The sequence below is a fragment of the Dreissena polymorpha genome, chromosome 5 (genome assembly GCF_020536995.1).
Source record: "Dreissena polymorpha isolate Duluth1 chromosome 5, UMN_Dpol_1.0, whole genome shotgun sequence".
Lineage (NCBI taxonomy): Eukaryota > Metazoa > Mollusca > Bivalvia > Myida > Dreissenidae > Dreissena > Dreissena polymorpha.
In genome coordinates, this window is record NC_068359.1 from 62,047,535 (window position 1) to 62,070,647 (window position 23,113).

The 23,113-nt window shown below is 33.5% G+C and overlaps 1 protein-coding gene across 1 annotated transcript; it reads right to left on the reverse strand.

Annotated features, from left to right (window-relative positions):
* Nucleotides 1-5,496: 5,496 nt before the first annotated feature.
* On the reverse strand, nt 5,497-12,005 carry LOC127831633 (uncharacterized). Its single transcript, XM_052356617.1, has 2 exons — nt 11,040-12,005; nt 5,497-8,129 (listed from the first exon to the last, which is right to left on the reverse strand). Exons 1-2 carry the CDS (start codon nt 11,980-11,982, stop codon nt 7,570-7,572), a joined length of 1,503 nt encoding a protein of 500 aa, XP_052212577.1. The 5' UTR covers nt 11,983-12,005; the 3' UTR covers nt 5,497-7,569.
* Between the last annotated feature and the right edge of the window lie 11,108 nt (nt 12,006-23,113).

The window sequence follows — 23,113 nt, forward strand, 5'->3', positions numbered from 1 at the left end:
AGTTCGTTTAAATATCTAGGTCTATTTGATACCAATTATATTATTTTTTAAAGATAATAACTATACAGATATGGTAATATATTGTGTTAATAAAATAAATTATGAGTATTATATAAAAAACTTAAATTCATCACTACAAATTGCCGTTGAGGTAAATAAAAAAGATGATAATAATAATAATTATAATAATAATAAATAAGTATTATACGTATGCAAGTGCATAATAAAAACAATATATTATTATAATTATTTTATTTTTTATAATAACACAATAATAATAATAATAATAATTATTATTATTATTATTATTATTATTATTATTATTATCATAATTTTTAGTCTTATTTTTATTATTTTTATTATTATTGAATTAATATAATTCCAAAACATGTATATTTTATACTTACATCAAAATTATTGTTTATCACAAAAAATGCTTGATTGCCAAACTTATGTAACTTATGTTTATGTGTTTTACATAACGTTTCTCAAAACAGCTTATATTTGCAAATAATAAAAGCTAATTTATGTTACATAAGTATATGAAAATGTAGATGTGGAGTTTCAATTCAGATGTAGATCTAGTAGAGGTACATTTGACTATAAAATTATGGCTACAAACAGAGCAAAATTATAGCAGCAAAAGCGAAATCTTAATAAATAATAACTAATAGGTTCTATAAGATTAATGTCACTTGTGGTAAGTTAATAAATACTCTGCCAAAGAAAAACACACGCATTAAAACACAAAAATGAGTTAAAGCATTGCAATTGAACTTTAAATATATGAAAGTACACAACTTGCGTCTATGATGACAGTATTATTTCTATCTTATAAAATTATGGTGCACATATATATCATATGAAATATGATACACATATATGACTTTCATTATCAACATGCGCTAAATCACAGTCAGGCTTGCAAGAGTACACGTAAAATTCAAAATTCAAGACACAGGTAAAGTGAAGGTGGAAATGTGCAGCGGAGAATACTAGATCCAACATAACTAATGGGCATTTTTTTAAACTTATTAATAACATAACACAAACAAACACATGAAGTCACACTTAATCTGCATCATACAATACGGTCCTTTTTATGGCAAGGAGCCAATTGCCAAACAAAAAGACAAAAAACAAATGGCACTAGACAAGACATATGCGTAAATAACAGACGAACACACACTGTACATGACTAGAGTCGTCAGCGAATTTTAATGAACAGCACAGAGTGTATGAACGGCTTTTAGGGAGTTCTAAACTTCAAACATGTTTTATTAGAGAATAATATATTACACATTTAATTGTACATAACAATTATCATCATTACATCAATATTTAAATTAGCAAGCGAGCCTGAAAGGCCCAAAGTCGCTCACCTCAAATAACAAGATATTTTTAGGACAAATCTTCTAACCAAGTTTCATGAAGATCGGAAAATAAATGAGGCCTCTAGAGTGTTAACAAGGTTTTACTCTGGCAATATAAGGAAAAATGCCCCGCCCCCTTGCAGCCATGTTTTTCAACCAACCGGCATCATTTTTGAACTCGTTCAAGATATTATCGGGATGAATCTTCTGACCAAGATCGGGCAGTAAATGTGGCCTCTAGAGTGTTAACAAGATTTTACTATAGCATTATACGGAAAAATTCACCGCCCCATGGAAGCCATGTTTTTCAAGCAAACATAATTATTTTCGAGTTCATCCAAGATATCATTGAGACCAATCTTCCGACCAAATTTCATAAATATTGGACAATGAATGTGGCCTCGAGAGTGTTAACAAGGTTTTACAATAGCCATATAAGAAAAAATGCCCCGCCCCTGGTGGCCATGTTTTTAAAGCAACCAAAACTATTTTCAAACTTATCCAAGATATCATTGGAACAAATCTTCTTACCAAGTTTCATGATGATCGGAAAATAAAAGTGACCTCTAGAGTGTTAACAAGGTTTTACAAAAGCCATATAAGGAAAAATCCCCGCCCCCGTGGTGGCCATGTTTTTAAACCAACCGGCATCATTTTTGATCCTGTCCAAGATATTATTGGGATAAATCTTCTGGACGAGTTTCATGAAGATCGGACTATAAATGTGGCCTCTAGAGTGTTAACAAGATTTTACTATAGTCATATATAGCCATATAAGGAAAAATGCCCCGCCCCTTGGAAACCATGTTTTTCAAGCAAAGGTTATCATTTTCGAACTCTTCCAAGATATCAATAAGACAAATCGTCTGACCATATTTCATGAAGATTGGAAATAAATGTGGCCTCTAGAGTGTAAACAATTTTGAACTCATCCAAGACATCATTGTGACAAATCTTCTGAGCAAGTTTCATGAAGATCGAAAAATAAATGTGGCCTCTAGAGTGTTAACAAGGTTTTACTATAGCCATATAAGGAAAAATGCCCCGCCAACTGGCGGCCATGTTTTTCCACCAACCGGCATCATTTTCGAACTCGTCTAAGATGTTATTAGGATGAATCTTCTGACCGAGTTTCATGAAGATCAGACAATAAATGTGGCCTCTAGAGTGCTAACAAGATTTTACTATAGCCATATATAGCCGTATAAGGAAAAATGCCTCGCCCCTTGGCAGCCATGTTTTTCAAGCAAACGTAACCATTTTCGAACTCATCCAAGATATCATTGAGGCCAATCTTCTGACCACATTTCATGAAGATTGGACAATAAATGTGGCCTTTAGAGAGTTAACAAGGCAAATGTTGACGCCGCACAACGGACAACAGACAACGGACGACGGACAACGGACGACGGACAAAAGGCGATCACAAAAGCTCACATTGACATCCTGGTTGTAATTTTTCTTGCGCATCGTTATTTTCTTGCCGACATTAAAATCAAGCAATAGATATTGATTGTAGTTCTCAATGAGATGCATGCACATGTGAAGTTTAAAGAGCATAGACTCAAGGGTTTTCATTTTATGAGCAAGGTTAAAGTTTTCGGACAGAAACACACATACAATGACAGACAGGCCAAAAATAATATACCCTCGATCATTCGATCCGGGGGCATAAAAATGGAAACTTACATACACATTTGAAAAATAGGACTTTGTTAATGATATAATTGAAAATTGTAACCTGTTAGATATTTGGCGTACATTAAATCCATCCGAGTGCAAATTTCGTAGTATTCAAACAACAAACCAACTATATACTGCAGGCTAGACTACTTCCTTATATCAGAATCACTATGCAATATAATCGATAACTATTGCATCAAACCAGGTTTTATGACCGATCATTCCCTTGTTGCTCTAAAACTAAACAACATTCAGCCCGAACGGGGACCAGGCTATTTTAAATAAATTAACAGCAATTTGTTAGATGCTCAATATCATGCCAAAATAAAACAGGGGATAACATATACAGTACAAAATAACAAAGATGCAAACCCAAATACTGTGTGGATGATTATAAAAGGTAATATACGTAATACAACACTAAGATACACATCATTTAAACAAAAAGAAACACACAAACTTGAAGAAAAAACACTTCATGATATAGAAACATTACAAAGACAACTACATAACACAATTACCATCAACAAAGCCACAATTGAATGTAAAATCCTTTTAAAAACAAGTGTTAGAAGAGATTTATCATTAACAGCTTAATGGAATAATCATAAGGGCGAGAGCTAAACACGCAGAACACAATGAAACCAATATAAAATATTTTGCAAACATCGAAAAGCGTAAAAGTGAACAAAACATTCACAAACTTGTTATAAACGACATTGAAGTAACCTGAAGGACTCCTTACAAAATATGAATGTGGAATGGCACGTAAAGACATGCAAAATAATAAAAGTCCGGGATCCGATGATATAACAATTGAATTCTACAAAATATTTTGGAATGAAATTAAAACATATTAAAATAATTCTCTAAACTACTCTTTCAATAATAAAAATCTAACTGTCCTGCAAAAACAAGGTATTATATCACTTATTCCTAAACCTGCGAAAACCCTTGAAACCTTATCAAATTGGCGCCATATAAGTTCATTAAACATCGACTATAAAATCGCAATGAAAATCAAAGCGAATAGAATACAAAATATTACCTTCAATTATTTCCAGTTCACAATCCGGTTTTATTAAAGGGCGCTATATCGGCGAAAATGTACGATTAATTTTATTTAAGCAACACAAATAAATCGGGCCTTAGATTATTCGCAGACTTTGAAAAAGCATTCGACTCACTCGACCATGTCGATCATGCCTTTATGTTCACAAGTTTAGAGAAAATGAATTTTGGAGAAAATATGATAAAATGGATAACACTTTTTAATACTGACATAAGTAGTCTTATTATAAACAATGGCTTCTTTTCTGGAACTTTTAATATCGAAAGAGTTGTAATACAGGGATGTCCACACTCATCTTCATTATTTGTTATACGTATAGAATTCCTATCACATTAAATACAGTCTAACCCAAATAAAAATGGTATAGTTGTCAAACCGGGCGAAGAAATCAAACAGCCATTATTCGCCGATGACGCAACTTACTGTACTTTGCAATAATAATCTTAGCTCCTTTAATAATTTGATAGAATCACTTACCCTGTTTGGAAACGTATCGGGACTAAAACTAAACAAATGTAAATGCACTGTGCTTAACGTAGGTAATAACAGCCATACAAACAATCATCTTAAAACGGAAATGAACTTCAATTTGACATCAAACGAAGCATCAACGTTCAGCATAACATTCACAAACAATGACAATAAAACAATCTTGAAAACGTTTTACCCAAACTACATTCAAACACTGTCTTAAATCATGGTAACATCGAAAACTAATCTTAATTGGAAAAAATAACTGTATTAAAAAGAGATGTGTTCGTCAGAAACACAATGCCCCCTATTGCGCCGCTTTGAAATAAAACAATTTTTTTTTTTTGACCTTTGACATTGAAGGATGACGTTGACCTTGAACTTCCACCACTCAAAATGTGCATCTTCATGAGAACGCCGCTTTGAAAAAAAAATATTTCTTTTACTTTTGACCTTGAAGGATGACCTTGACCTTGAACTTCCACCACTCAAAATGTGCAGCTTCATGAGAATGCCGCTTTGAAAAAAAAATTGACCTTTGACCTTGAAGGATGACCTTGACCTTGGAGTTCCGCCACTCAAAATGTGCAGCTTCATGAGCTACACATGCATGCCAAATATCAAGTTGCTATCTTCAATATTGCAAAAGTTATGGCCAACGTTAAAGTTTTTTTTTTCGGACGGACGGACAGACTGACATACTGACTGACATTCTGACGGACAGTTCAACTGCTATATGCCGCCCTACCGGGGGCATAAAAACATTTGCACAACCGAAATTAATATATATACTAACCGTTCATCCAAATTTTGATTATAAAATCAACGATGATAAAAAAAACGTCTATTTTTGACTTCTTGTGGGATGGAAAACCTGACAAAATTAAACGAAAACAATTAATACAACCTGTAGAGCTGGGAGGTCTCCAACTGACTGACATTTACTCGTTCCTAGATTCATTCAAATCCAGCTGGGTCAAACGTATATTAGATACCACAAATAAGAGTAAATGGGCATTGTTTTGTCAAAATATACTAGCCAAATATGGTGGGTCTTTACTTTTTGAATGCAACATTAGTGCGTCTCTAATTCTTTATATAGCAAAAAATATATTAATATATAATATACTATCATCATTGATTCAATTCAAAAATATGTTGAAAGGAAAAAGTAATAGTGAAACCATTTTTTTATGGAATAACAAAATCATAAGAGCAAATAATAGCACGTTTTTAGCAAGACTGGTTTGAAAAGAGCATTAAAGGGGCCTTTTTACGTTCTGGTAAATTGACAAAATTAAAAAAAGTTGTTTCAGATTCGCAAATTTTCGTTTAAGTTATGATATTTGTGAGGAAACAGTAATACTGAACATTTACCATGCTCTAAATATATTCCAAGAGCATGTATTAAACTGGAATGAAATATTTATTATGTCTTTCAAAACAACAATCGACATAACACTTAAAAACGTTCAGTTCAAATTACTAAATCGAATAATCGCGACCAATGAATATCTCTTTAAATGACAATTATGTTTCTCTAACTTATGTGACTTCTGTGGTGAAAACATCGAAACTATAGAACATCTATTTTGGGAGTGCAAATACATCCAACCTATTTGGAATCAGTTGACATCCTTTCTAGAAAAACAACAGCTAAACGTTAAACTATCCTTCTTAAATTTTAGTTTTGGAATTAACTCATAGAGATCAATAGACGGTAAAAATATTGTGAATTGTATTCTATTGTTGATGAAATATTTAATCTTTAACATGGCGTACAGAAAACAAATACTCATTTTTTTTTGTTTTATACATAGTCTGAAACTAAATATCCAGATTGAGAAACAAATAGCCCTCAGTAATGATACATTGCATATCTTTGAACAAAAATGGAATCGAATTTAATTTTCATAATGCTTTGCCACTTATATACTATTCACTTGATGTTAGTTTATCATTTCATATATTATTTATTATTATTATTTTCTTTTTCAAGCTTATATGATCATTTATAAAATATAACAGAACACATAATGATAGAAATATTACGAACCATGATCAAAAACATTATAAGGCATATTTCCTGTATACTTTGTTAGAACCATTGTTTGCAAATGAAAAACATGTATGCATACACTATATGCTTTAAAATGAACTAACAAAATATTATATCATATAATGCTGAAATACCAACACCTTATTAATGCAGTTTATTTTGAATCAAGAACATGTGGACAATCATTAAAAATACGGAATTGAATAATGAATAAAATGCACAAATTCTCGTTCAAACAAATAGTAATGATAATTTTAGTATTAATAATACTTATAATTTTAAATTCTTTTTATATTCAATAATAATAATACATTAAAACAAACTATTAGTTTAGGATTTTTTGGTATTCATTTAACAACGTCATGGTATTTACCAATAAATACACCCCATAGTAACATACACATACATAAATAATCAACACAGTAAAACTGGACCAATTTAGTGTTTCTATCGCGAAATGTAATGTTTTTAGTTTCACTTTCTGTTTGGATAGTTTTGTTAACACCGTAATTTCATTTTCAAAAGATAAAAATTCCGTGGTAAACTAATTTGAAAAGGGAAATGATATGGCTTATAGGTCAAAATACGTAACAAAAGAACGTTGACAGTGCTCTTTATATCAAAGTTTCGGTAGAAAGTCTAGTGCTATTTAAAAGAGCGTCGTATACGGCCTTGTAACAATATACTGATAACCATTTGGGTAGTAAAGTAGTAATAGAAGCCAAGATGGCGACCATAAGATACGAGGCCTATCTTGCGGAGGAATCCGGAGATAGCCGATGTATCACAATTGAGACACAATGTTGCAACACAACAAATGCGAATAAGCGTGTCGATATCGGCTTTAACACATAATACGGATCAATGTCATTACACAATCATGAAACAATCGGCTGCTTCTAACATTCATTTCATGTTGTATGTGTTCGATTGTTTTGTTTTATTTCTTTTATTAATGCCTCATATTGTGCTTGAAATACATTTAGCGTTGATTTTATCTGCTGCAATTCCGCATATTGTGTTGTCACTACATTAAGCGTTGATTTTATCTGTTGTAGTTCTTGCATAACATTTTGTGGAAATGCTTTCAGTTGAGATAAACCGAGCTCTTCTAGAATTTTTGTAATAGGAGTAACAACGACAAGTCCTCCTGTTAAACCTCCTTCAACTATCCCAATGCACACAGGATCGCCAGTTCCTTCTTCTTTCACAAATACAGGCGATCCGGAGTCACCAGGAACAGCAAAATCCTCTCGTATTGGCCGAACAAAGATTTGATTGTATAAAGTTATCCGCAGATGATCATAATCCCACTTATGTGTATCTGTGCGTACAGTATTAGGTGCACACATTTCAATGGTACCCTCTGTGAAACCAGTTGCGCTTCCAACTTTAAAGCATCGGTTGTTGGTATTAAATCTTGTTGGTCCACACGTTTTGCCTGATACGAACTCAAAGTCCGAATCGACTGCTGTAAGAAAAAAACATTAGTCTTAAATTAAAATTAAGACAATATGGCCTTAAGACCATAGATCGCTCACCTGAGAAATTTAAATAAAAATAAAGATTTTTATTTAATATGTTTACGTTGCAAATCTTTATAAATCATGCGATCCTAGGGCGTGGGTAGTTTTGACAGCACTGACATGATATTATTAAACTTAGAAGAAGAAACTATACACTGTTCAACACCAACTATTTAAACCCTGACCTTTGTGGTTTCAGAAAAGACGATTCTTGAACTAATTATCATATAAGTCTATATAAATCATTCCATCCCTGAGGCGGACTCAACATAGTCATGAATGCAACAAACTTAGCAAACAACCACGATGTGAAATGCTAAATAACAAACCACTGGGCCTTGCAATGTCAGAGGAGACGATTTTGTTTTGAAAAAGTGTACACAATAAACATTTTAGAAAATCAATTAACCCCTTAGGGTGGTCAATTTTGAACCAATGACATGAATGGAAAGGATTTGGTTGAGTACCAACGTATGACCTTTAACACCAAATATTAAACACCTTTATGTGTAGTTCCAGATAATATTTTTTAATTGTTGTACTTTTAACTCTAAATAAAAGCTTGTGGCCCCTGGAAAATAATATATATGCCCCCACGTGCACTATTTGATCACACTTGGTAGAGGACCGCCATAATATATTGCATGACTAATACCGAACAACTCGGCCTTGCGGTTTCATAGAGGCAGATTTGTAAAAGTTTTCACTATATACATAAAAAAAAACAAGTTACCCCCAAAGCGGGGTCAATTTTGACCCCAGGGGCATAATTGGAACACTTTATTTAGAGCCACCATTAAATGTTACACACCATATATTAAGCAATTCACCATTGTGGTTTCAGAGATGAAGATATTTATTATTTATTTATCAGAGATGAAGATATTTATTATTTATTTTCTATATAAGTTTAGGATAAGGATTTGACTGTTGGGGCATAACCAGTTTGCAAACCAATGGTATATTCAATATTAATTAGAGTTGTCTAGAGTGTTACATAAGCTTAATTTATTACCAGAGTGGTAGGTGACAAATTGTTTCATGATTACAAATATGTCAACAAAGTTGATAACATCAATGAATATTATTGAAATGTGTGTTTCAAAATCAATATATCCTATAATTAACAATTATTGTCTTACAGTTTACCCACAAGAATGCAGTATATGATACTTGATGGGACAAATGTAATTTATTGTGTTTACACTATATAACTGTGTTGATGTAATTTATAGGGAAACGAGATAGCTTCAAGGCCGTGTCAGTTTTTTATCCTATGTGTATGATTTGAAAAACAAACTTGGTTGAAAACCACCATACTTTTTATAAGCCTAATATGACACCTCTTGATCAACTTGATTACTCTATATTAGTCAATGAAAAATTATACGACACCGAGGGCGGGGCGAATTTTCCACAGAGACATATTATAAAAAACTTGATAAAGATCCGCAATTTGATGTTAAACACAAAAATCAAACCCATAAACCATAGAAGAATATAACAGTTATTTACTATATAAAACTATATAGATCGTGTGACCCTTGGGCGTGGTCAATTTTGACCCCAAGTGATTGATTTAAACATACTAGAAAGAGAACCACCATAAATTTAAGATGCCATATTCAAAACCTATCGGCCTTTAATAGAAGACTTTTGTTACTATATACTTATAATGAAAGCAGGTAATGACATGGTGCGTTAATTGTTACCCCAGATACATTATAAAAGCAACTTTAAAGAGAACCACCATACATAGTTACTCACCAAATACCAAAGCCTTTACCCTTGCGGTTTCATAGAAGACATTTTAAGTAATTTACTATATAAGTCTTATCATGTAACCCAATTTGTCCCTAGGGGCATGATTTAAAAAAAACTTTAACTGACAAGAAGATGTCAAACATCAAATATTAACGCACTGACATTTGAGGTTTAAAGAAAAAGATTTTTGAAGTTTTATGTTTTTATATCTGTCTTAAAGTGATAGTATAGGTGTCTATCGCAACCGTTGTTTATTTTTGATGTTTTCACTTCATATACACTTATATTTGTTAATGTAGCATCAACATAATAAAACAATATCCAGGAAAGAGAAAAATAATGCATTTGAATATCAACCGTACTTTCGTTTGACAACTGATCATGCATGTACGAGGTGAACCTAAATTTAGTTTTAGTGCAGATTCGTTCATACGACACAAAGACACCATTTTGTTTAACGGATCATTTCGGCTTAGAGGACTGGGTGAGTCACGTAAGAATATCGAATATAAAATATATGTATATAAACAACTGGTAGCAAGATGAGTTGCAGATAATTGGCCAGTAACTACATTTTAACTAACTCTTTTGACTTGTTCATTCTTTTCAGCTCAATTCAACAGTGAAAAATGCCCATTATGTCACTTTAAGCTCCAATGACCTACATTTGCAATAGAACGGAACAATTTGAACAACCATGCAAGAAGGTCACACTATATAGTTAAAGGAATTTAATCACTTAAAATCTGTCAAGGGGAGAAGTAGGAGAAATCCTTAAGAAAAAAGTCACGAATGATCAACGGTCAGCACGGTATCCTTAAGCTCCCCATGAGCAATATGAGCTATTGTGAACTAAAATTAAATAGTTCTTTGCCTTTCAAGTATTTCTTCAAAACAGACATACACTTTAGAATATATATACATAAAATTTAAATCAAACCCCCAATTTTATCATTCAGTCACAGCAATTTCGAAATAAGATAAAATCGTCATACAATTGGTTGATGCATAACATGCGTCTTCTCATTGAAAAGAATATAAACATATGCTTTAAATAAAATTAATATCTCCGTAAAAAATAACATGCTTACAGTCGGATCTAGGTGTTGAGAGTTTTCCGCTATCTGGATGTCTCTTTTCTATCTGTATTAACGCGATTTCAATTCCTGTCTCTGACCCTTTACCTTCCTTATAAATAACTTCAACTATTTGTCCGAATTGATTCAAGTCATCATTGGTTCTGAATGGTTGATGAATATATTTTTTTGACGGATGTATTTTTCCCCATAAAAGTCTTCCATTCTCCGATTTACATTCTTCCATTTCAGTAGCACTTATTGCAACATGGGCGCACGTAATACCACACATACCATATGATGGATGTTCAATAAATACACCAAGTGTGCCATTTTGGTGACCTTCAATTTTACAACCCATTTTTAATTTGTTAAGCACAACATCAGCATGGTTCATATATGGCGTAAAACTTCCTTGTCGAATTTCCTCACCGTGATTCATATAAGGCGTAAATCTTCCTTCTCGAACTTTCACATGTATGCCGTCATATGATTTTTTAAACAGATCTTCGTCAATAGGTATAAATCCCTTTGCGTGAACATACAAAACTAGACACAGTTCTCTTTTTGAACCTTTCATTTGTTTGTTTGAACCTCCTCGTATTACATTAAGATACTTATGTTGTTGCATTAAATCTTCTGTATTATTTAATATGCATTCGTTAAGTCTTTCCATATCCTCGTAATTTTTTCGAAAGTCCTCAGTAATTGCTAGGTCGTCTTCACAAATATCTGAAGAAACTGTTTTGATAATAGTGTCTATATCAAACTTAGAGAGCTGCTGATGAATATCAGTTATGTTATCTTTGATTGTCAATACAAAAACAATATTTGTTTCATTTCCAATCGTGTATGCAGGATAGGAATCGATCACCCCGTGTACTTGTAAAAAGCGTTTACAAATTATATTGCAAAATTCTTGAACGTTTTCAGATGTCCGACCATATGTCACACACATCTCACGAAGGCGTGTTTTCGTATCTTCGCTGCAACATACACATATAGAGTGCTGAGAAATCTAGGAAAAACCAACATCAAATTGATGAAACAAGCCATCTCTTCCAGATCAAACTACAGGACGTATAAATGTTCGTCATTCTTAAAAAATAAAGAAATGTCTAAGCAACAAAAAAGATTGATTCCGATATATCAGAATATAAAGAAATCAAGGATAGTAACTTATCAAGCAAAGAAGAAATAGTATACCTATTTAAACATATTTAATTAAACGAGATTTTGTCGAAAGCATCAGGCTTATTGAGACAATCTACAGTCCGTTTCCTGAGTAGAACCAGTACTTGGAGTATTTGGACAGCTCTCAAGAACGCCCCCACAAGACGATCGAACACCTGACCTCCAGGCCGATAAGAAGGCGAAATATCAACTGCGTCTATAATTTTTAGTTTTTAAAAACTTGTTTTGAAGTCTATGAGGAGTTTTAGTTTGTTTCTTACACTCATATAGAAACATAAACAACCATTCAGAAAAACATATATTTCGTATTAAAAAAGTAGCTTAACACCATAAAGATTTTTTTTTAACTCGCATTTACGCATTATTTAAAATTATGACATGTTTTTAAAAGTTACCAGTCTTATTGAATTAATAAATAACTTATTGTTGCATGTCAAGAGGTTCCAAATAGAGAAAGACTGACAGAGAGACAGGCAGGCGGACAGACAAATAGACAATTTATTCAGACTTACACAACACCACAGTGTACGAAGTTTAGATTTTAAAAAAACGTCACTGCCGAACGCTTCAGTAAAATATTAAAACTTGGAAGTCCGTTTAAAATACCTTTATTAATGTTAAAAGAGTAAGCTCCATAAATGTTTACCCTGGCGGGTTACAATAATTGGCCATAAAGATTTAAACCCACAGGGAAAGCCGGGGAAACAAAAAAAACTAGCAGCTTTCTTTGCATACATTGCAAGTTGCTGCCCTTTTTCTTCCCCCATCAGTGGTTCTATATCATTGCTGGATTCAGAGAAACTGGAATGTTCATTTTTGGCTGGCTGAAACTCGACATCATCAGCATCCTCCACTTGCTTCCCACATCTAAAGGTATATATAAACTTCATGACAATGATTATTTTACGGCTTTTCTCTCATTGCAATATTTATTTTTATCATAATTACACTTATTTTTCAGACACACTCTCGTATGTGTTGTAGCTATAATTTATTTGACACCCAGCTTTTCCCTTATACGTGTTATAATGACTCAAAATTTTCTGACAGTTGCATTCTATCAAAATTCTACCTTTTGTGTTGATCTGTTGATACATTACATAAGTGTTTTTTACAACCGAACGACAGCCATAAAACCTTGCAGATTATTGCAAAAATCAGTGGACCATTATATTTGCTTAATTTGGGTTCAAGGGTAAGTATTCCTGGCATACAGCAGATAATTAATGCAGCCTAAGGGACAGAATTACTTCATAAACTTCAGTATACACACACGTACGGTAGAAAGGTTTTCAACCGGAAGCTTAATGGATGGGGAAATTCAGTTGAAATTATCGTTTTAAGGAACCAATAAGTTCTTCTTCATGTATTCACAGTTTTCACTGTGTATCACCAGTGGAACAACGGCAAATTATGATTACAATGATAGATTTGGGAGGTTCATACTACAAAATATTAAATGGTTATCATTGTACTTAGTGGTAAAAGTTAAACACTTGGATATCTTTCTGTAAAACAACATGTACAATATAAAATAGTTTAAACAATAATTGTCAACATATCTTGAAGTATGTAATACTCCACAACGTGGTAGTTAATAGCAAACGCTATCTATGCTTTTGACAAGTACCGTAATACAGAGTAATATCCAATGTGTACGCTGCGAAATGTTAAAAGGGGTCTCTAAATTTTCAGACACTGACTTTTGGGGATATTTTTATGGATCTTAATTTTTCAAACAGTAATTCGGTAATATATATATATATTATATACTGTAATAAGGCTAGTAGCGTCTTTTCTTTAAACATACGTTTTCTCTCACAAAAACCACAGCTGAATACCTAAGATCAATCTTCATACCATGTTGTATTTTCAAAATAAACATTATCTTAAAAAAGTATGTATTAAATAGTTGCTTGGCGCATATGTCTAGCTTATATTAATTATCACTAAAATATTTTTTTATAAACAATTAGAAACAAAATACAGAGGGATACGTAAAGTGGGCGGTGGATAATCAGCAGTTGTAGTAAAAGTCATATGAAAGAATTGTACATGAGCCACCGCGTTACGCTTGATCACTATCAAGAATGGGACTCGTAAAGCAAAATTTATATATCTAAAAGTAGGCAATTTTTCTAGGTGTGAGTTCGAGTTCGAGATTCACTGGATGCTTCACAAACATAATTTTGGCATTTTATATATCTTTGTTCTTATAAATTTCATCCATAAAATACTGTTACTAAATAGTAAATACATATTTGCTTGAAAAGCGCTGTTAAATATACGTCTTTATTGATGGCGATTACCATTGATTTGCCCTTAAAGCCATAATCATAAGTACGGGAGTTTACAGACCATACTATCACAAAATTGTTTAGATCATCAAAGACTGGATACATTTATTTTTAATTTATAATAAAAATGCAAATTCACACTTTAAAAGACATCATAACCATTTCACAATGTTTAGATATAAAATGATCTAACATTAAACCATTCTTGTACAAATTCTCGAGTCTTAATTGTTTAATCGTGCTTGATCTAATTTTAAATTGCTTAATAAAAGAAACAAACTTGGTATCATTTTTTGGATCTGACTTTTGGATCTATGTCAGCCGCCAGATTGTTAAGTGTGTGTGTAGATCATATGTCACAGTAGCTTCAAGTTCTAAATATTATATTAATTAGGTTATATTTCTTCTGATAAATATTATCCTGCGTATTTCTGTGACACATCATATGATGTCACGTTAAATTGGAGTTCGTAAAATTGCTTTGGGTGTAGTTGCTTATGTTTGTTTCCCTAAAAAGAGGAAATTGTTATTTTTAATTGCCTTCAAATCAAACTGTTACTTTTAAATGATAAACAAACCTCGTTTTTGAATGTTAATATATATCTGGATAATATAGCCGGTTTGGCATCTATTACTTCCGCGCAATTGCCTCAGTATTACTGGATAATAAACGCATTGTCAACCATTATTTCAGCAGCTCTGCCACTAGCTTTTCAAAGTTAAAATTTCTGACTTCCATTGATTAAATTTTGAAAGTCATTATCATAAAATATTAAAATAAAGTCCGACTTTAATATCGGTATTTTGCTGTGGACATTCGACTTATGAGTTGCATGTTTTACCAAGTTTTAAAAGGCAAAACATTGTCATTAAAAAGTTGTTTTCAATTAACCTTGCCTTGATCACGTTAATTAACTAGCATTTTATTTTATCCCACCACCAAAAATGAATTAATTGTCAAAAGTTTTTCCAATCATAGCACCAACAAATATTTGCCAATACATAAGCAGCTCAAGATAAAACTTCAACTGTTTTGATCACTGAAAAAAAAATTCATTCTATTCTCAAATAATCAATTACAATTATGATTTCATATTTGAATATACAAATATGTCCAATATTGACGGCAAATGTGTTTCGAATTTTCATAAACGCCTGATAAATTACATGTAACAAGCACATTTTTAGGTGTGTATATTCGCATTCAATATTAGCACATCACATAATGCAAGCATCTGGAACATTTATTAATAACAACCAATTAAGAAGTAAATTTACATTTATATTGAAGGATACATGTAACGAATATTTTCAGATTAATACCTATAACATTAAACGAGTTCTAATTAAATACTCCACACTGCGGATTAAATAGATTATGTTCACGTTTTAGCGCAAATTTTAAGATTGCAATATAAAATATTTACCGTGGGCGTTGGGGATTTTATGTTCAGAGGGTATTTTGTAAAGGCGGAAGTCACTGTTAAACAAAGGGTTTTAGATAAGGTTTGAAACCCTTAAATATTGATTCATAAATATGTCCAAGTGAGTGGTAACAAGGTTTCTTTTAAGATGTTACCTACTGACTTATACCCCCAAATGCGAACTTTGCGTAGATATTGTCAAACAACATTTTGACTCAGTTTCATAAAGAATAAGCCATAGGGTGATAAAGAACTTACATTTAACAAAACCATGTGCACGACGCGTGACTTAGACTAATCAATATATAATCAATAAACTGTAGTTTACATTTAGCCTCAAAACATTATTTATTTTCATTAATCCCTTAAATGACTATTCCCCTATTTTGACAACCTACTCATCATATTTAAAGGGCTTGGTCTCCTGGGGCTGTTCTGGTTGCTGGTTATCTACCCCTTCCGTGTTCTCTTTTTGGGCCCCCACTGACATTTCCATGGGAACACTGCCCGACCAAGCAGAAGGGCATCCTGAGTCTGAAAAAGCATAAGAAAAAGTCTTGCATACTGCTTATGTTAACGTTTTGGTTTAGACTTGTGTCCTTCAGAAACATTACAACATGATGCAAATATAGTATAGAAAAAATATAATCTCCGAACTGGAAGAAGGAGCAAAACCCTTACAGTTAAATTAGTATTCCTTACATTATATTCGAACCTAAATAAAACATTAACCTGGTATATGTTTGAACCGTAGGGCTACTTTCAAAAATATTGTTTGTGCTTAGTGTGCACTTTTGAAAGCAGATTTCATTACATTTTTAGACCGAAACCTGTTCTTTGGCAAATGTTTCATTATATTTAACATGAGTATAAACATTATCATCTACGTCAGTCGTCGAAATTTGCACCTGTCTGTAATCATGTATTGGTAAGTTGTTACTTGTGCTAGCTCATGTACTAAGTTGTTAATATGAAGGCTTGTGACATGTTATAGTTCTCAAGTAGTAATCTAAGAATTTTGGCCTTTCTCTACCTACATGTACTTCTGAACACAACTAGACCCGCTATCTCATTGATAGTGCAATTATCTGAAAATCATAGGATCACTGGTTCTATTCACATCCTGGACACATAACATGTGCACTGTCAGGTTTATCGAAATTATATCCAAGGCATTACTCCCCCTACCTTTGATTCTGGTTTGGAAGTTGTCAATTATTGACAATGTTATTGGTTTATCGTTGCCTGGGTCATCTTTAGGCGCAAGGAACCTACACAGAGAAAACTAACTCAATAACATAATAACAAATGATTGCTTAACAATTTATTTATGAAATATACACTACGTCTAGCGCGATTTCTGCCATCCACATCGCATCACCGCGATTCAGCCCAGAGTGGACAATTACTATCTCACCACGATACACCGTTGAACACGGTGATTTCGCCGTGGTGAATTGCGGTGTCAGTCTATGCGTTATCGGGAAATTGATCTCACGGTGGACCACCATGATCGCGGTGGACCACCGCGGCCTCGGTGGTTCGCGGTGAAATACAGGTAAATGTGAATGAATATGTATATTTCGATATTGCAGACCGTATAATTTTTGCAAAGTTCTAGAATGTTTTATTACATTTGTATGTACATTTGTATACATTGTAACTTGATTGTTAACAATCGTCATTATTTTCTATTGTTTACCCTCGTTCCAGAATCATTTGACAGGTCGTACATCGAGCGTGATGTACTTTATATTTTGTTTCTACAGTTTCTGCGTGAAGATTTATTTGTTGTTTATTTACAGAATTGTTTTTGTTAAAATTTCGGAAATGCTTTCTCGTTTGTGCACGTATAGCTTGCGGTATCCGGACAAACGGAACCCGGACAATCGGCACCCTGTGTTTTTTGCATACGCAGACAGTCGGCACCCTGTAAAATTGTCGACCCGGACAATCGGCACCCGATTTGATTGTATACCCGGACAAACGGCACCCGATTTAATTGTATATCCATAAAAACGGCACCCGATTAAATGCGATCGATAAAGCCCGTCAGCACCTTGTTGAACTAATTCGTCTAATCCGCTTATTGCTTTGGTGAAAGAGATGATTCATAAATCCCGTCAACAAAATGTGTTATCAAACCAAGTCGAAGTCCAAAATTGTATTGCATTAACATAATACATGTACAATGTTACAGCCCAATAAATAATAGTGACATAATATAAGTGTGGATTGATTAACGTTATCTGCTAATTGGTTTATTAACACCTCTAAAAAATGTACAAATATCAAAGACAGTTGAGCTGAACAGAATTAACAGGTCATCTTGTTACCAGTTGTTTATAAAAAAATATACACGATATTTTACCGAGCGGAACTGTCTTTTTTATTAAAATCGGATTTAGTGTTCGTGTGTCGTATGAATAGATATCGTTGCAGGAAATTAAAATGATCCGTTGTCAAACGAAAGTACGGTTGACAATAAATGCATTTTTTTTCTCTTTACGCGATATTGTGTTAGTATGTTGATGCTGCATTAACATTTTTAAAAATTGACAAGAAAAAATGGCGATTATTTTATCCGACGACATAAACAAAAGTTTGCCTCTACAAGTTTTCCGGAGAGTGCAGAACGCGTGCAAATCGGGCCATCAAGCAGGAAAATTCGGTATCGAGTTTACTGTGTACACACTCGACCCTGTGTATTGTCAAACACGCGTCAATTAACTTGTGCGACATCGTGGCCTAGAGCGTTTTTCTCAATCAGTGTCCGACAGAATTGATACATTAAAAATTTATTTTATCTCCCCGTGTTTTTGTAACTGTAAGATGTTCATTATTATTCGCAAATTATTATTTAATCGTCATTATTGAAAATCGCCGCGAATATTGTCGGCTGGTTTTGTTTTTCACGCTTTTTGTTTTCTGCAATTAGATTACGTTGAACATTGCTTGATGAAATAATTATGTAATCGCTATCTACTAATTATCCCCGTAATTACCGCTATATGTCGTCACAATTTACAAATACGTTTCGTTTCACTGATTTTTAAATGTTCCGAATTTGCAAATTTTGTTAACGAAACGTTTACCCGTCGTCGCTTGTTTTAATTAATCACAAGCATGAATCGATTTAAAATTAAAACCGGTGCATCTGATGTATTACTTCAAGCCCGGCCGATCAACCTCATCATTACCCAAACAAAATATATATACATGTATACAATATATAATTTGAAAACACCACAATACACGGAGAAGGTACTTTTTATCGCAACGATTCTGTCCATATATATATATAGCTATGACCGGGTACTTTCAATAGGGTGCCGATTGTCCGGGTGCCGTTTGTCCGGATACCTCAAGCTAAACGAGAAAGCATTTCCGAAATTTTAACAAAAACAAACAATTCTTTAAATAAACAACAAGTGAATCTTCACGCAGAAACTGTAGAAACAAAACATAAAGCACATCACGCTCGATGTACGACATGTCAAATGATTCTGGAACGAGGGTAAACAATAGAAAATAATGACGATTGTTAACAATCAAGTTACAATGTATACAAATGTACAAACAAATGTAACAAAACATTCTAGAACTTTGCAAAAATTATACGGTCTGCAATATCGAAATATACATGTTCATTTACATTTACCTTTATTTCACCGCGAATCATCGAGGCCGCGGTGGTCCACCGCGATCATGGTGGTCCACCGTGAGATCAATTTCCCGATAACGCCCGCGGTGTTCAGCCACTGTCGACTGGATCTATCATGATGGAAACACCTTCCGATCGCGATGATTTTCCACGCTCACGAAAAATTGTCCACGGTGGGAGTGAGGTGGAAGGCAGAAATCGCGCTAGACGTAGTGTAACTGCCAGAATAGTATGGAAATAATATTTCCAGATTTCTGAGCTTTTTAGATCGTAGTTTGTTACATAAATATTACAAAATATGTTACAAGGGAAACCGTTTATATCGTTAATTTTGATAATAATATGAGCTCAGTGCTTTCCACAGGATTTTTGTCAGACGCCCGGGGCTGATAGGTTTTTTTTTTTTTTAATTTAACGTGTAAATTCACGTTCTGTGGTGCGTTATAACTCAAAGAAAAACAGCGTCAAAAGACGTCATTTGGTGCGCTATGACTCTTCAAGAAAATCCCCCAGTCATTTAAAAATATATATAATTTTTTATATTGTTTAATTGTTTAACAATTTTCCCGTACAGATAGTAAAATCCCGACTCGAACGATTCCCCAATACATCCGTTTCAACCCGACTCTATTAATTACTGTATACTTACTACTATTCAAGTTTCTATTTATTTCCCGATAATCACGTTTATTCCGTTTTTATAAATCACTTTCTGGTAAATATTTACAATAAAAGCTCTCAATTATTTATTTAACACGAACATTGCCATTTTTCTATAGTATCAAATAAATTTTAGGTGACTATATATAGATTTGATGAAATATTGCCTCTGAACATGCGTCAATCCCCTGACATGTTGTGTGCTTGTTAAAACGATACACGCACTTTATATGCACATGACATGACGTTGTACATGCTGCATAATTTTCGCGCTCTTTTTAATTGAGAAAAAGATTCGACACAAAATAAATTTGCACTGCTAATTTGAAGCAAGAATATTTTAACGTTGCGGTAACATTTACATTGGGAAGTGTGTTTCGGATTAAAAACGCGTTAACATCGACTTACGGGAATGGGTTTCGGATTACAAATCTAATTATTCCCATTTGAGATTTCAACAAATATTAACAGTTGCGTTATGAATTCAACGATAATTTGTTTAAACAGTTTACGAGTCGAATAAATGTTTTGACGGAATTATGCATGAAATTCACGTTTTCCATGAGGATTACGGCCGATTGACATCATCAGTCTTCTATATAAGTATTGATAATCAGACGAAACATTTACAAGTGTGCGTAATTAATTCAACGAAAATTTGTTAAAGCGCATTACGTGTCGAATAAATGTCAGGAAAACGAGGTGAATCAGTTCTGTAAATGGACATGATGAAATGTACATGTACTGGAATTAAATTGTTATCGCATAATTGTAACCGGGAGTTATTTGCACAACTAACTCGCTATAATTAATTAATTGTTTACAACTGCAATTAATTTCTCGTATTAATTATGAGTCATAGGTAACACTTGTTTACAGTAAAAAGGTGTGATGATGATGCCTAAAACCGTATTTAATGTACTGTTCTAGTTACCGGTTTTGCTTATTAAGCTGCGATAAACTCTTTCTTCGTGCCCGACGTCAATCAAAAATAATGGTCGATGGTTAACCCCGCCCTCATAAGCATTCGCGTAACCGATTGGACGATGAACATCACAGTTTGACGACTGGAAAGTTACCTGATAATCCTTGTCAGCATTTAAATGACTGTGTAATGTGGCTAGAATAATCGATACGCGCGTCATGCTATTCTCTTATCAGTGGATTATCCATTACCCCATGTGGTGTTTATGGCGATTACTTATAAAAGTAGGTACCAAGTGCTCTTTTAAAACAGGGAATATTGATACACTGATAGAGAAATCTTGATTTTTTTTACAATCTCCACTTTCTTTTACTGAAAAATACACTGATCGGAAAATTTCAAGCGCCCCGGGGACTCTGATTTCGAAATTCAAGCGCCCCGGCGAGGGATCGTTAAATGGCATGTAGAAAGCCCTGGAGCTGTTTGTTAAACCCTAAATATATTGTCTTCATATTACTTGTTTGCTCTTTCCTTTTTTGTTGTTAATAGTACACATGTGTACATAATGTTTGAACACTTTCACTGTAGTTTGTGTTTATTTGCGCAATTGGATTTGTATTGTACTGATGCACTTTGACTATACTATATTTAACTGTATATAATTGGTGAAAGGCGTTTAACCCATATTCCAATAAAAAACTTGAAAAACTTGTTAACAAGATAATAAACATTATAAATATATCAATGATTTATTTCGTTAAAATAAAATATATCGTGTTTATAAGAACGATATTAAATCATACCTAGTACATAATTTCATTTTAAACAAGATCTGACAAATGTAAACAAGAGCTGTGTTTGTGAAACACAATGCAACCTACTGCACCGCTTTGAATCCATATATTTGACCTTTGACCTTGAAGGATGAACCTGACCTTGACCTTTCACCACTCAAAATGTGCAGACTGACCAAAAACAATATACCCCCGATCATTTGATCCGGGGTCATACAAAATCACTAATAATAAAATAATAAATAAAACCCTGTTAATTTTACATGGTTGAATTGCATGCATACGCTCATGGAGACATGCTTATCATGGAAACGAGAAAAACGCATTTTTTCGATTATTAAAGGGTCGTAACTCATAAGTGTCTGGGTCAATTTGGCCGATTATCGAACTTGACCTAGAGTTATTGCCTTACACATTTAAATGAAGTGTGGCGAAGATCCAATGGCATTTGTTCGAGTTATTAAGCGGAAATGAGAAAAAAAAACAATTTACGATGATTCAAGGGCCGTAACTCAGGAGTGTCTGGGTCAATTTGGCCGATTATCGAACTTTACCTAATTTGTATTTCCTTACACATTTTCATGAAGTTTGGTGAAGATCTGATGACAATTGCTGGACTCTTTGAGCGGAAACTAATCCGGACGGACGGACGGAACAACTAACTAACGGACGGACGGTGCGATTTTGCTATGCCCCCAGAACCGCTGGTTCGGGGGCAAAAAAAACAACAATATTATTCTCTAATAATCTCATAAATATGTCCACCGAAAATTAATCAAGCCATGGTGAATAGACAACTGAGGTTTACCACGTCTTTCACCAAAGCATACGTTAAATAATTTGTATGTTCCAATATAAAGAAGTGAAACTCCAGCTGCTGGAGCAGTATTGAATTTTCATTAATAACAATTAAAAAATAATAAAAACACAATACCGCCACCAGCCTCTGAAGGCTGAAAATATAACAACATCGAAGATATGTACGGGGATACACGCTACTACATCCACGCAGCACACATCAAACTGTTGTGCAATGCAATATAAAGAAGTGAAACTCCAGCTGCTGGAGCAGTATTGAATTTTCATTAAAAGCAATTAAAAAATAATAAAAACACAATACCGCCACCAGCC